The sequence below is a fragment of the Malaclemys terrapin genome, chromosome 3 (assembly GCF_027887155.1).
Source record: "Malaclemys terrapin pileata isolate rMalTer1 chromosome 3, rMalTer1.hap1, whole genome shotgun sequence".
Taxonomy (NCBI): Eukaryota; Metazoa; Chordata; order Testudines; family Emydidae; genus Malaclemys; species Malaclemys terrapin.
In genome coordinates this window covers 147140999-147157877 of record NC_071507.1, presented here as the reverse complement: position 1 = coordinate 147157877, position 16879 = coordinate 147140999, and the positions used below count along the sequence as shown (strand labels likewise).

Sequence of the window (16879 nt, the reverse complement as noted above, 5' to 3'; positions counted from 1 at the left end):
TGCACGGTGCTAGAACCCAGGCTCCAGCCCAAGCCTGGAAGTCTATATAGCAATGAAACAGCCCTGCAGTCTGAACCTGTGAGCCTAAGTCAGCGGGCATGGGCTAGCTGTGGCTTTTTCCTTTGCTGTGTAGACGTACCCTAAGTGCTTAACTATTGCCACATTTTGATAATTTAATATTAAATTGTACCTCTCCGATGTTTGTTCAGTTTCTTCTCAGTCCGTAGTATTACTTCCTGTCAGAATCTTTATTTAAAAAAAAAAGTGGATAGACTCCTGTGGATAACTAAAGAACACAGCAAAATCTACATGAGGATATATAATCTATGATCTTTGCTTATCCTTGTAAGCAAAGGTCAGTAAAAGTAACAGTAGTAGTTGTAATAATGCTTCAAGGAGGCACTGTTCTGTTCTGATCATGTTCCCAAAAGTCCTTTTGAACATCTGTTTTGCTGTGACTTCTAGTGTGCTAAACTGCTTTATATTCAGATATGACTCCAATCTCTAGCAATTGTACAACAATATGTGCTTTCAAGGTTAGCCCTTTTCTCTGAATTCACTCAGTCTGGCATGATTGTGAAATGATAAAGAACAATTTTATACATTTTTAAAGATTGTTTCTTTAGCCGGTAGAACTAACAGTTCCATGAGACAATGGCCTAGCCCATGAATACACCTTTTTTTCACTAGTGGTCACCTTGGCCCCTTTATCGGCCAGCTGTGTCATATAAGTCTAGACACTTACTTCATTCTTTATTGTCACTACTGGCACTGTTTGTAGAATATCCTTAATCTATAAATCACCATGTTTGCTAACTGAATTTGATTTCAATGAGTAACACAAAATTGGATTAAAACAGTTAAGGTTACTGACATTTAGCATCCACAATGCAAATGTGAAAAATCAAGGAAAAGCAAAATTAAGATATTCAAATCACATTTGTTTTGGAAATTAAAAAATAATCCATAACACATTTCATTTGTTAGAAAGCAGCTGTGTAATCCAACTAAAACCCAAAGAGGTAAGAGAACCTGTAGCTGTGTTTGTATTCAGCATCAGGTTTACTTACTATAGTGACAGAAACTTAGGCTTTGATCCTGAAAGACTTCAGTGCTGCTTTGTGTGGGTACAAGAGTCTATCCACACGCAGCTCACTGCAGGCTTTGGTCTTAGATGTCTGGTTTTACTCCTATTACCCCCTGCAAAGCCAACAAAACCAAGAGAGTGAGTTGAATTCCATTCTATTTCATGGATCAATTGGATTGTGTGAAAGTTCTTATTAGCTACACCTAGGCAATCCTATTTAAAGGCATTTACTGGCTCAGAGGATCCATGAGCCAAAGTGCCTATTTGGGCAAAGCATTCTAAGCAGCACAAAACGTCAGCATTTTTCCTTTACCTAGTTTCAATATTTTAATTATTGAAACAAATTATTCTAAAACAAATTGTAGGCATGAATTACACTGAATGCAGAGTGCAGACATTTTGTTAAAGGAAAATATCAAGTTAATGTCAGACCTTCTGGGCTGCAATGTTTTACTGTGTTAAGTATCCATATCAGATTTTATCTTGATTTCCTCCTTACTGCAGCAGCGTCTTGACCGTCGTGTTAGCAAAAGATGGTGTAATAGCTGCTGTACCAGATACAGTAAGGCCCCGATACAAAGATCCTTGATGAATTCAGTGGGCTTTGAATCAGACCCCAATTGACTAAATACAGTGTTCACAGTATTGCATTGCAGCTTTCTGTGCCTAGTAATTAAACCTTAAGGGTATCTTATTTGTGTGTGTGTGTTTGGCAATGGCGGGGGAGGACGAGTTGAAAACTTGAGTGTTCTTCAAAAAACAAAGTATCTTCAGTTTGTATTTTTGCTAATGTTTTATATTGCTATTCCGAAATGTGAAACTTGTGCAATGTTCTAGGCTCCAGCCTGAAAGCACCCTATTGATGTAATTTATAAATGTAATATAATGCCCCTGGGGTCAGTAGTGGGGATTGAACCAGATAGAAACGTTGAATCCTGTACTGTCTGAGCTAAAACACTCAGCTCTGTTAGGAAAAAGGGATGTAGGAGACTCATAAGCCTTGGTGGTCCAGCAAACCACACCGAGTAAATGTGGGTTACAAAATCAGAAGTCCAGGTCCAGCAAAGAGAATCAAATTTACTGCAAGACAATTATTAAGAGGGCAAGTGAAGTCTTAGAAGGGGATTGGGAACCAACAACTCCATTTCCAATTCTGGATTTTTTCACTAATTTTTCACATGGCTTTGGGCAAATCAGGTAGCTTTTCTACATCTGTGTTCCCCTTGTAAAATCCCGATAAATAATGTTACAGGCTATGAACTAGCTTTTGATCATTTGAAATTTAAAAGGGGTGTGTGTGTGTGTGTGTGTGTGTGTGTGTGTGTGTGTGTGTCTCATGAAAAGCTGAAGGATGAACAGCTCTGTCTATTTGGAATCTGAGTCATCTAGACAGCATCTCTTTGAAATGCTTCTCCCTCCCCCTCCATGCACATCAAAAATATCAGAAATATCATTAGTCTTGCAAAGTAATGCAAAGGGAATCTGTTGTACTACAGGAGCCATAATAACTAGTTAATACACTGGATTATTATCTCTGTTTCTCATATTGATGATGATTAAATCACATTCCCTGTTACATCTTGCTGTGAAAATATTAAGCCATAACAGGAGATGTGATGAAGCCTTAGCAGAATCAGATGAACATATCTCTAGTTTAATACTGATTAACTGCAGACCCACCTCACCTTTCTTTATTCAGATTTATAAAATGACAGGAGGTGACAGTCCTAGCACTCCAGGTGGCATTTGCATTCATTTGTCTTCTATTTTGTTGCATTGCTATTTTGATATAAGCACAGAAAAGAAACCATTGCAGAGTCCATCGTAAAGCCATGCAAATTTCTGATGCTCTTGTTACATTTGAGCCTGCAGTGACAGAGGCCTCGACCTATTTTTGCTTCTACTGCATTTCTTAGGTAAGGAAAGCAAGTCTGATTCAAGGCAATTTCTATACCCATACTGGGGCTTTTATGTGACAGAAGTGTAATTTTACCAAAGCAGTTGCATTGACTCCCAGTCCCCTGTTGTAAGTGCAAGACAACACCACTCACCTATGTGCATCTTAGGAAAAAAGAGACATGAGAAGCTAAAAAACACCCCCCACCCCAGCAGTATTACATAACCATTCACTACCTAGCTAAACCAATGGTTACTTGCCATAGCAACTGCTGCACTACGTATGCCACAGGAGAGAGGCACTCTTTTCAAAACAGACATCCAAATAGCTTGAAACACCTTGGACATTTCAGAGTTTAAGGAAAAATATGATGCTCCACTTTCCACTATCTAATCTTTAATACAGAGGTGCGACCTTAGGAGGCCCCATATGGTATGGGGCAGCAGTCTTTCCATTTTTATTCTAAATAGGCTTTGACTCCCAGAAAGCTGCTGCAGTGTCACTTAGCCAGGCAGTTTGCCATAGCATAGTGCATACAGTTAGCTCTCTTCCTTAGCGATTTCTAATGTGCTTATTACTCCAGTATCTAATCTTATCTATCTATCTATCTATCTATCTTTTTAAGAGCTCAGGTTATGGAGGGAGGGATAGCTCAGTGGTTTGAGCATTGGCTTGCTAAACCCAGCATTGTCAGTTCAATCCCTGAGGTGGCCATTTAGGGATTTGGGATAAAAATCTGTCTGGGAATTGGTCCTGCTTTGAGCAGGGGGTTGGATAGATGACCTCCTGAGGTCCCTTCCCACCCTGTTATTCAATGATTCTCTATGTTTGAATTGCTTTCAACAGAAAGTACAGTAACTCCTCACTTAACATTGTAGTTATGTTCCTGAAAAATGCGACTTTAAGCGAAACGATGTTAAGCAAATCCAATTTCCCCATAAGATTTAATGTAAATGAGGGGGTTAGGTTCCAGGGAAATTTTTTTCATCAGACAAAAGACATATATACTGTGTGATATATATATACACACACACACACACACACACAGAGTATAAGTTTTAAACAAACAATTTAATACTGGTACACAGCGATGATGATTGTGAAGCTGGGTTGAGGTGAAAGAGTCAGAGGGTGGGATATTTCACAGGGAATGCCTTATTGCTAAATGATGAACTAATATTTGGCTGAGCCCTCAAGGGTTAACTCATTGTTAATGTAGCCTCACTCTACAAGACAGCAGGCATGGAGGGAGGGGAGAGAGAATCGCAGACAGACACACACACTGTGTGTGTGAGAGCGAGAGATGCACATTTCCCCTTTAAGTAGCTGACCCCAGTCTTAAGTACACTGCCTTGTTAATTAGATCAGCTTGCTGAGACCGCAGCTACTGCCTGGAAGCTCCCTCTGTCCTGAACCCTGTCGTGTGTACCCCCTGCTCTATGGAAATGGGGTAAGCAACTCCCTCCACACCCCAATAGCTCGAGCAGGGGGAAACCCTGACAGCTCCCCACTTCCTCCCTCCCCCCGTACAGCAAGCAGGAGGCTTCCCGGAGCAGCTCCAAGGCTGAGGGCAGGAGCAGCACATGGCAGTGGGGGGAGGGACAGCTGAACTGCTGGCAATTGGTAGCCTGCTGGGCAGCTGCAGCACAGGGAACTTAGGGGAGCGGGGAGCTGATAGGGGGCTGCCAGTCCACCCTGATTCCAAGCCCCCACCAGCTAGCTCCAATGGGCTGCTCTTCCTGCAAGCAGTGGACAAAGCAGGTGGCTGCCAAACGATGTTAAAAGGAAGCATTGCACAACTTTAAACGAGCATGTTCCCTAATTGGTCAGCAACAAAACAACGTTAACCGGGACAACTTTAAGTGAGGAGTTACTGTACTCTAAGGAAGAGGCACGTGTGATGGTTTGGAGAACCTGTCTATGTACAACTTATGAATTCTGGTTGATTTTATGAAATTGCTGTATCACTGAGTGCCTCAGTGTATGTGGAATCCTCTATCTGCTCTCAGAGCTGGTATCATACCTCTCTCAGACAATGGACACTCTGACATTCCATTCAGATGGAAGCACTTTAGGACACTGGGATGGCTGAAGGCTAGGAGAACCAGTTCTCACTGAAGATAAGGGCGGGGTGATGGGAGAGGAAGAGGAGCAGTGGAATTTCCCCAGAAAGGGAACAAAGAGACTGAGGTGTTGGTTAAAAGCAGAGAGGGAGTCACAGAGAGGAACAGAAGGGTCAGGCTTTAGGAGCCAAGGAGGACCTGCTGACTGCAGACCAGCCAGCACTGAAGGAAACTGACTGCAAAGGTCAGAGAGACTCCATGATTCGGAGGATAAGCCATGAGCTGGAGGAGCATGGTCCTGAAGAGGGGGTGAAGGCTCCAAGAGGGAGTTTGGGTGCGGGAGGGGACTCAGGGCTGGGGCAGGCGGTTAGGGTGTGTGGGAGGGGGGAGAGTTAGGGCTCTGGTTGGGGGTGTGGGCTCTGGGGTGGGGCCAGGGATGAGGGGTTTGGGGTATGGGAGGTGGATCCAGGCTGGGGCAGGGAGTTGGGGTGCAGGAGGGAGTGCAGGCTCTGGGCAGTGCTTACCTCTGTGGGTTCCCAGGAAGTGGCGAGATGCACCTCCCGGCCAATGGGAGCTGCAGAGCCAGCGCTCAGGGCAGGGGCAGCACGCGGAGCTCCCATGGCCATTCCTACACCTACAAGATGGAGGGACATGCTGGCAACTTTCTGGGAGCCGTGCGGAGCTGAGTAGGGAACCTTCCAGTCCTATGCCAACTGGACTTGTAATGGCCTGGTCGCCATCAGAGTCCTTTTTTGACCAGGGGTTCTGGTAGAAAACTGGACACCTGGCAACCCTAGTTCTGGGAAAGGATGTGCTTGAACTATTGGGGTTTGGGGGGAGTCAGCACTAGTCCTTGGGACCTAGGGCAGCTGGCTATGGGAGTCCCAATTCCAGAAGGAGTATCAGACAGAGAGGCCATGCCCAGGAAGTATGCCAGAGATGTCATAGCCATAGTCTATGCTGGAGCCTACTCAGATGAAGGAAAGCTTGAAAGCACCCAGGCTCAGCATCTGGGTCCAAACACAGAAGTCTGGTGAGCATCCAGCAGGAGGAGCTTAACTAGAGCTGTAACAGTGCATTTGAAGCTAAATCTGTGCATACAGGTTGCTGAGAAGATAAAAGTATGGAGGCAAGGCTACTGTTCGTTCAAGAAATCAAAGCAGCTGAGAAGACTGAACGCATCTTTGTGCCCAGCACCTGTCATTTGCCTAGCTATGCTAGTACTGGAAAAATGTGCATACTATTTTGCAACTCCAGGGATTAATAAATGTGTATATTTCCAAACCCAGATGACAGCTAAATTATATCCATTATTTCCAGTGTTGGAGACTAATGTTTCATTTGTAATCTAGCAGATGGTTAAGTAATTTTCAGGAAAATGGCTGAAAAGCAGGTATTATTTTCTTGTATGTCTCCAATACAAGATTTCTCAAGCTTGTCAGAGGATAATCTGAATCCTTTATTTAGTACTCTACATTTAACTCCCTCTGATACCACTCTCCTTTGTTAAAATGTCATATTTTTAACAAGCATTTTGCATGTTGACAAAAAAATTGAATCTAGCAAAGTCTACCTTCCCCATCAAAATGTATTTTGTACATATACTGCGCAATCACAACCCTTAATTCAGTTACTCCTAACTGACAGGAAGGTTTTTCTCCTAATTAATGTAATTTGTTCTCTAATCTACATGTGGCATAATATTTACTAATGTGTATTATCCTTCTATTTTGTTGTTTTTCATTTCAAGGAATACGCTTCTTCTCCAGTAAAGTCTCCGTTCAATAAGGTAACTGAATGTTTCGAAAGTTGGGGAACTGAAAACTAAATCCCTGATCCTGCAATGTACTGAGAGGACTGATCCCTGAATATTCCTGGCAAACTTTACAGGATTACGTGGGCGCAACCTGTCGTCCTTGTGAGGGCTCGATCCTGCTCTAGTTTAAGTCAGTGAGTGTGTTGCCATTACATTAATGAGCAGGATTATGCTAAGGCCAATAGCTCTGCTAACGTAAGGGCTGCAAGACAAAACCACTGTTACATGATTTAGATGGTATTAAAGAGTAGAATCTTTTACAAGTTTGTGGGTTTTTTTTTTTTTTTTTATTAAATGTGAGGTTATTAAATAAACTAAGCACTTTACCATCCTGGTTATTAAGGGGCCAATGCTAAAATCCTCACTCAGAGCTCCTACTATTGGTGAATGGGAGCTTTGCCTGAGTCAAGGTCTTAGCATAGGACCTGAAGAGCTTCTCATGAAGCAGGAGGAGGGATGCCATTTATTTTTTATCATCTGTTAAAATTCTTTATTGTATGGGGGCAGTAACTTTGAAAAATGTTTCCTTTTAGTACAGGACAGTCCCTCTTTTATAGCAAGATATTTAACTCTTCCCACTCCTTTACTTTCAAAAAGCTCTCCTAGTCTCCACTTTTTCTTCCCATGCAGCCCCACCTACACCTATTCAGTGTTGGCAGGTATGTTTGAAGCCACCAAAGAATTCTACCCTGAAAAAATAAACTGTGTGAAGACAGTGAGCCTGACTATTACACTGGCACATGTGGTACTGGATACAGATCCAATATGTTTAAATTTGCAATCAGCCATTGTTTAAATTTGCAGTTAGTCTTGACAGTTATTTCTGTTTTGTAATTTTCTCAAGATGTGGGCACAAGTATCAGTTACTCAGCATTTGCTAACCTGTAGCTAGTTGAAGCAGATTTGGTAGCAGCTTTTAAAAAGCCAGGAGCTGCTACTTCCTAGTATCTTCACAACTTTTTAAAAATTAAAACAATTGCTGGTGCTCTCAAAACAAACAGTGAATGTGCTGCAAGCCCAGGAATTTATTCATCAGTTACACTGTAAAACTGCAAGCACAGACCACATTTAACAAAATTCATGGCCAGAGTGTGTGTCAGCAAAACATTGCTACAGAATCATTTGACTGATAAAGCACATAGAATTAGCTCAGAATGCTTGCTCTGAATAAAGCACCTCCCCTCACTCCTGAGTATTTACTGCAAATGAGACATGGAAATAGGTTTCTCTGCACTGTTTCTTCCCCTCTCGTGTAATTTAAGGCAGCAAAACCAAGTGGTGTAGGAGCATACTAAGTACTATGCTAGAAGGAAGATATTGGTAAGTAACAGTCCCTGTGAAATGTTAAGTAAACATGATTTAGTCCTGCCTGTTACATATTGGCTCCAACTCAGAATCCAGGTGCTACAACATGGCATAAAACCACCTTTGTCCCACCCTTTCCTGTAGTGCTGCCCCTTTTGTTGTTTGTTTCTCAGGTGGTGTGGCCCAGGATCTAGCCAAGTCTCATTGGAGTGCTATACATTTTCAAAGCAATGGCTGGTTGAGGAGAGTACTGGAGCCCGAATGGCGCTCCAAGCAGCATTGTTCCCTAGCAGAGTGGCAGATTTTCAGAGCAGCATTAATGCCCGCCTCAAGGCTCTGAGCCCTTCCTCCCATGATCTATAGCCTGATTTATAGTTTCTTTGTGAGGTTACTACTAAATTGTCTGTGATTATGAATAACAAACATTTAATAGCATACTCAGTAGCCACTATCGTACAGTGCCACATGTCGAAGTCTCAGGGAAACCAATTGCGAGGGTTGTGGTGGATGCTCCATCACTAGAAATTTTTAACTCAAGACTGGCTGTTTTTTTGAAAATGATGCTCTAGCTCTAGAAGGAATTAATTCCGGGCTTTCCTATGGCCAGCGATATGCAGGTCAGACTAAATTATCACAATGGCTTTATTAATCTATGAATTCATACAATCTACATATAAAAAGGAAGTAATAAAATTCTGTCTTCTGTAAAAGTAAACAACCAAAGTCCAACAGGAATATTTATCAGCATCTGCAATGAGCATATAAACAATAAGCACAGTAGAACAATGGTTCTCAAACTGTGGTCTGGTGAGTGTTTGCTGCTCATACAATGCAGTTTCTCTTTCCTGTCTTCAGCTGCTACGTGTAGTTTCGTTGGAAGGCAGCACTGTGTACGTTTGTGCATAGATCATTAAAAAACCCACAGAACCAACATGACGGTGGCTTCTACTTGCTCTGACCCCTTTAGTTTATATTGCATCTCCCTCCTCCCTCCCACTCTTCCTCTGTCTTGCCTGTTGAGGCTTGACTTTGTTTGCTCTCTATAAAGTGATTGCAAAACTCATTGATTTTAGTGGTACAAGACTGGCCCTTAAATTGTAAATTCATTGAGTCGGTGACAGTTTTTGTTTGTTTGTTGTGTGGATTTTGGGGGGGGCGGGGGGACAGTAATGGTGCTTAGTACAATGCACTTCCAATCGTAACTGGGTCTTTTGTGCTAGATTACAGATAGTAATTATTGTTTGCAGTGCTATTGTAGCTGTGATGGTCTCGGGATATTAGAGAGACAACGTGGGTGAGTTAATATATTGGACCCACTTCTGTTGATGAAGGAGACGAGCTTTCAAGCTACACAAAGAAGAACTGTGTGTAGTTCAAAAGCATGTCTCTTTCACCAACAGAAGTTGGCCCAATAAGAGAGAGTACTTCACCCACCTTGTGTCTCAGATTCAGTAGAACCTCAGAGTTACGGACACCTCAGGAATGGAGGTTGTTTGTAACTCTGAAAAGTTCGTAACTCTGAACAAAGTGTTATGGTTTTTCTTTCAAAAGTTTATAACTGAACATTGACTTAATACAGCTTTGAAACTTTACTATGCAGAAGAAAAACACTGTTTTGAACCATCTTAATTTAAGTGAAAAAAGCACAGAAGCAGTTTCCTTACTTTGTCAAATCCTAGTTTTAAAACTTTCATTTGTTTTAGTAGTTTACATTTTTAACACAGTGCTATACTGTATTTGCTTTTTTTATTTTTGGCTCTGCTGCTGGTTATTTGTGCACTTCCAGTTCCAAGTGAGGTCTGTGGTTGACTGGTCAGTTTGTAACTCTGGTGTTCATAACTCTGAGGTTCTACTGTAATAATAATCCTTTCCTAACAGTACTTTTTCATGTGACCGATTGTTGTGCTTGGCTAGAAATGCTATTGGTTTGTCTATGGGGCGGGGGGGGGGCAGTGTTTGCAATTGTGAATGAGGGTGGTGCATGTCTACAAGATAATTTCTTATTAATAAGAATTAATTAACCCTGTGAAAAGAAGAACAGGAGTACTTGTGGCACCTTAGAGACTAACAAATTTATTAGAGCATAAGCTTTCGTGGACTACAGCCCACTTCTTCGGATGCATCCGAAGAAGTGGGCTGTAGTCCACGAAAGCTTATGCTCTAATAAATTTGTTAGTCTCTAAGGTGCCACAAGTACTCCTGTTCTTCTTTTTGCGGATACAGACTAACACGGCTGCTACTCTGAAACATCTCTTAACCCTGTGGGACAATGACCATAAATAACTGTATTAATTGCATATTTAGATGTATATTCAGAATTGGATTTACATGCTTGACTTCTACAGACAAATTGTACCACTTTAACTCTAGTATAGTTTAAAGCAATACAATTCCCTTAGTGAGAGCTCAGTAATATTGGTATAAATGTGCTTACACTTATATGGGAAAGGAAATAACTATTGGGGCTGGCTGGAAAACAATATTTCTGTTTTGATACTTGTTTTCATTTCAAAGTGGAATATATGATAGAAGAGAACGAGAAGACCAGTGGTTAGGGCACTCACCTGGGATGGGGGAGACCCAGGTTCAAATCCCTCCTCTGCCTTTTTTGGCAAAGGGACCTGAACCTGGGTCTCCCACGTTGTAGTTGAGTGCCCTAAACGCTGTGTCATACAGTCTCTCTCTCTCCCTCTCATTGGAGCTGTTCCATTTTGTATAATAAAATATTCATTGGACCAGAGAGAGACTAACTCTATAGCCCAGTAGTTAGGACAACTCATATGGGATGTTAGAGACCCAGGATCAAGTCCCTGGACTTAGGCAAAGCAAGGTTCAAATGGCTCCTCTGCCTAATTTAGGGGACTTGATCCTAGGTCTCTCGCATACTAGATAAGTGACCTAACTATCAGGCTACTGGCTAATCAGGGGTGTCTCTGTCTCTCCTGCAGGTACCTGAAACCCAGTCAGGCCTGCAATGTGTATACCAACCACTTACCACAAGGTGGTGTATCTGGGTCCTGGTCTAAGAATGGAAGAACTGGGAGATTCCACCCTGGGACCAGTAAGGGCAGAATATCTGAGGAGGGAGAGTTGCACTCAGAGAGACCAGATGGGGAACAGAGGTGCAGCTAACCCTGTAACAACAACTCCCTACCAAAGAACAAATGCTATATGAAAGAACGTGTCCACACTTTCTGTGCTCCTTCAGACACCCCCAGTTCAAAAATGGCTAGAGTTCACCAGATCACTTTGATTCCTCTCTAAGTATCAGGCCAAATCCTGTTCCCCTTACTCATGAGTCCCACTGAAGTTAATCTAGTGTCTGTTTTTAGAGATGGAAGTAAACAGTTATTTAAGTTCATGAACTTGTCTATCTGCCCACCTCATGGGTGGTGATGAAATAATACAGAAATCGTAGGAGAGACGGTTCAGAAAAGAATCTAGTGGCTCCAGAGGGACTGAATGGCTCTTGGGTACAATTTACTGCAGGTTGTTATCATTTTAATAGCATTTCGATCAACAGTCACACCTTATAATGCACAGCTACCAAATCTATTTTTCCCCTCAAAGGTAAATTGCTCACATTTAAGAGATTTACAAAACATTTACTTATCTTTTGTAAAAACACTGTCTGAACACTAACATGGTAACAGAAGATGCTGATTTAATAGTTTTATATCCACAACATGTTGCTGACCTATTTTTACTTTGGAAGAGGGGGGGGGGGGGGAGTGAAGCTTATGTAAAGAAAGCGTTGGTAACTGATCACCACTTTCTGGAGACAGACATACAGTATCTGTGTCAAGACAGATAAACTTAGACTTCCATTTGAACAAAAAAATAGTAGTCCTCACATATCTATTATTTCCATGAAGACTTTCATTGTGCATGCAAAATAAAAGGGCGTGGTATTTCATTATGGAGTCTCATAGACTCATAGACTCATAGACTTTAAGGTCAGAAGGGACCATTATGATCATCTAGTCTGACCCCCTGCATGCTGCAGGCCATAAAACCGTCCCTACCCCTTCCCTGGACTCTGCTGTTGAAGTCCCCAATCCTGTTTTAGGTGACTTCAATCGGCAGAGACCCTCCTGCTAGAGATCCCTGCCCCATGCTGCGGAGGAAGGCGAAAAACCTCCAGAGGCTCGGCCAATCTGCCCTGGAGGAAAATTCCTTCCCGACCCCAAAAATGGCGATCAGTCAGACCCCGAGCATATAGGCAAGAGTCACCAGCCTGACCCCTGTCAGCCATTATACGATTTACCTACCATTGTTTGGTTTTCCTTGACTACTATGTTTTACCATTAAACCATTCCCTCCATAAATTTATCTAACTTAATCTTAAAACCAGACAGGTCCGTCGCCCCCACCGTTTCCCTCGGAAGGCCGTTCCAATATTTCACCCCTCTGACGGTCAAAAACCTTCGTCTAATTTCAAGCCTGAACTTCCCCACGGCCAGTTTATATCCATTCGTTCTCGTATCCACATTAGTACTAAGCTGGAATAATTCTTCTCCCTCCCTTGTATTAATCCCTCTAATATATTTAAAGATAGCAATCATATCCCCCCTCAGCCTTCGCTTTGTCAGACTAAACAACCCAAGCTCCTCTAGTCTCTTTTCATACGACAGGTTTTCCATTCCTCTGATCATCCTAGTGGCCCTTCTCTGCACCCGTTCCAGTTTGAGTTCATCTTTTTTAAACATGGGAGACCAGAACTGCACACAGTACTCCAAGTGAGGTCTCACCAGCGCCTTGTACAACGGGAGCAGGACCTCCTTATCCCTACTAGATATACCTCGCCTAATGCATCCCAAGACAGCATTGGCTTTTTTCACCGCCACGTCGCATTGTCGACTCATAGTCATCCTGCGGTCTACGAGGACCCCTAGGTCCTTCTCCTCTTCCGTTACTTCTAACCAATGCGTCCCCATCTTGTAACTAAAATTGTTATTAGTCATCCCCAAATGCATTACCTTACACTTTTTACTATTAAATTTCATCCTATTTCTGATACTCCAATTCACAAGCTCATTCAAGTCTCCCTGCAGGATATCCCTATCCTCCTCCGAATTTACAACGCCTCCCACCCCTGAAGGTGGTAGTTCCCTTGGGTCAAGCTGATGAAACAGTTATTATATCTGCCTGAAAAACATTACAGCATAGGTTTCTAGTCATAGTCCCAATTCTTTACATTTCACTTGCACTCAGATTTCTAAAGACATATTGATCCTATGTTTATAGGACAAAAAGGTATAAAATCTAGCTAATTTCTTCATAAATACCAAACTCTTCAACATTTCCTTCTGTCGATAATACAAGTATAAATTGTCTAAAATTAAATGTAAAGATTACATATTACAATATTTCTCTCTTTGATCAATATAACAGAGGTCACTAGAATCCTGTGGCACTCCAGGGCTAATTTTTATATTGTCCTTGGTTAGAGCCCAAAGCATTGCTGCAGCAAATGCTATGAAATTTGGCAAATTAATTTATCTTTGATAAGAATCTTAGAATCAGAATGAATATACTACACCAGTGATATATAACATGGTTTAAAAGGTACTAATAGTAGTATGCAATGGCCATTAATTCTGCTTGACAATCTGTGTTGTTCCATGATATGGCCTAGGGAATATCAGATAACTTTTTGATAGTACACGTTTTCATTTCAGTAGGTGTATCTTTGTCTGTTTATATCAGAAATGTAAATTTAATACATAGCATTTGTCAAATTCTAAATATTCCAAGTTTGTTACACATGTTAACTGTATCTATCCTTGCAGGAGCAAGTATTAATGTTGTCATGCTATCTCAAAACCAGAATGTCTTGTTTGATGCATCTGCATGGTCTCAATGTTTTTATCATGTTATAAAGAAAACTGATTTGTTCTTGGAACTTTGGCTAAACAGGTGGGCAGCACAGAGCAGAGTTGAGTGTATTTTAAAAATCTTTTAAGTTCAAGGGTGAGTAAATTTTAGTGTCTTGCAGTTCTCCCTGAGGGAAAAATTGCATTAATATTTCTCTCTGAGTCTAATCACCTATACAGCATGGGGATAGTAATTCTGATCTATCCCAGAGAGGTATCATGACATTAAATTAACTAATTTTGTGTGCAGCATATTGAGGTCCTTGGATCAAAGATGGTGCAGAAGTATGAAGCTTTATCATCCTGATTTTGTAGGATCACAAGCTAGGCTCATCAACTCTGACACCTGTCAATACTACTCTAGCACTCTACACTGAGAGATGTCTATTGGGGAAACCTCTACATGTATTCCCTGCTAACCCAGTTAACTCTCCTTTATCCTACAAAATCAGAATAAGGAAAGGAGGTAAGTTCTCTGCCTCCTGGAAATCCGGAGGTGGGAACAAGCTATCCATTCCACCGAAGACAATAGGAGCCAAGTCACTAGGCCATCTTTCTCCATTCCCATTTCAGTAAACACAGGGGAGGGCAAAGTAGAGGATAGGCTTGACTTGTTGGAAATGACAAGTTCCTGTGAGGACAGGGGTGACCTAGCCTGGTTCTTGTTGGGTTTTGCGGAATCATTGGGTGAATCTGACCGTGTTTTGGGTTAACGAAACTTTCACATGGATCTAAACAGCTTGTACATATTCATTTTGTTAGACCCTCTTTGAAGTAGCTTTTAGAAACAGTACATGTGATTTAGCATTGGATGCCTTTTCATTTGCTGGAGTAAATCAATAAAACACATGAACAAGAAATAAGAATCTTGACGTTTCAGTTCCCCATTGCAAAAGCCCCATCTATCAGATGAGCAATTTCACCAACAGATGAGTGACAAACTACATAATTACAGCAGTTCTGTGCATATTGACATGACACACTGTTTGTTGCTGTTTTGTAACCCTGATAGGGAGACCAGCTGCAAAAATGAAGTCTACATCTGGTGTAGATGGGGATTTCTGTTTTTCAGTTTTATTTTTGTGACTTGCAGTATGGATTAACAATAAAACCAAAGACAAAGTGCATATGTACTAAATGATCGATCAGCATGTATAATATAGGAGTCAAGCACTGAGCTCTAAAGATTAATACCGTATTAAATTGTGATGACTTTTTTACTATGTTAAAGGCAAATTAGGATCCTGCTACGTAAAAGGTAAAGGAAATCCAAGAATTTTCACTTTGTGTGATCAAGACAGCAGTTGAGGATCTGATTAAATCTAAGTTGCAATTGTCAGTTGTCTGACAGGTCAGCGTCCAAGAATAATGGAAATTGTCAGGCAGAATGAACATTGTGGAATGGGAAGGAATTTTATTTTTAAAAATCTTCCATTGCACATGCAGAATTTCCAAGGAAAACCCTCCTGCAATATCATCCTAGTCTGCACATCTTTACTTGAACAAATATTTAATAAAATGGCCAGTATTAAGAAAATCTCAATCTCCATTTCAGATTGAAGTTGTCTCTCATCTTCTGTTGTAAGTTACTGAGGATAAGAACGGTTTCTCTCACTTCTACAGTCACAATATGATTCCTTTAAGTTTAATGTCATAGTACAAGAAATCATTTTACTTTTAGCATTGCGCTTTGATTAGCGGAAAAATGGTGGTAATGATGGTAATTGAGCTACTACTTGTATTTTTTGCATACAGTTTTAGAAGATAAATTTGGTATGACAGTGATTGATCTTTCATAATGTGCATTGTTTGAAAAATCAGTATGGCATACATAAAAGAAGGAACCAACCACTGAATGAAACACAAATGTATTGAATAACTGGTTAAGTTACAAGGAATACACATATAAGAGCCAATCAGTTTCCTTCTGCAACAGAGCACATAAATGTTCAGACATTTTAGAACTATGTTGTTTTGCAGAAATTGGACCAAACCCTCTTGGAGATATCCATGGTCTTTGTTTCAAAGAGGACATAATTATTTCACCACTGGAAGTCATCTGAATGTGAATTTTTACTGTAATCTGTAATAAATTTCACTGGAGATTATTATTTTTGTGATCTGATGTATCAAATGAATCCAATATGAAGAGTGGTGTGACAAATAGTGGTGTGACAAATACAGCTAGTACATGCACTTGAAAAACTAATGGTTTTTAAATACTGTCTGGGTCCTATGATACCCAAAGGTAACATCCATCCACCCGTAATTTAATCCAACGGGCAAGTGGATAGATCTTGCTCCACAGTATTTTTATACTGTAAAATTCTTAAATATAAGTTTATCTCCACACAGTATGGCTGGGAAACATGTTTGAGTAGTCATAGTGAACACAGTGTGTAGCCCCTTTTAGGTGGAATGTGCCTTAGTAGAAGGATCTGGGACGTGCTGGAAATAGCGTGAAGCTGGTTGTATTGCAGAACCAATCCTGGCCGAATTAGTAAACCCGAGGCTTTCCCTCAATCTCGAAGACTCTATGGCTATGTCTTCACTGCAAAAAGGTGTGTTTTTACAGTTATCCCTTTTATACAAAATGCCTAGTGAAGACCGGGCACGGGCAGGTTTTTAACCCCAATGTAACTAGTCAAGGTAAACACTGGGAGGGGTGTGTGCGCTGTGGTATAGAGTTGACTTTGACTAGCTACATCAGGGTAAAAACTACCTGTGTGCTGTTTCTGCTAGGAATTTATGTCAAGATAACGAGTTCTATTAAACCCTCCCCCCCCAAAACGAAGCTCCCCACAATGCACCTCCCCCCACTTTTTCAGTGAAGAC

General features: G+C 41.2%; 1 protein-coding gene across 2 annotated transcripts in view; it reads left to right on the top strand.

Moving 5' to 3' along the window:
- Positions 1-16879, top strand: part of SH3BGRL2 (SH3 domain binding glutamate rich protein like 2) — a 64044-nt gene that overhangs the window by 8281 nt on the left and 38884 nt on the right. The window contains exon 2 of one of the 2 annotated variants that reach the window (XM_054023084.1): positions 6798-6836. The exons of the other annotated variant lie outside the window; for it this stretch is intronic. Coding sequence (XP_053879059.1) covers positions 6798-6836 — 39 coding nt within the window. The remainder of the gene's footprint in view (positions 1-6797; positions 6837-16879) is intronic. 2 annotated transcript variants of the gene reach the window in all.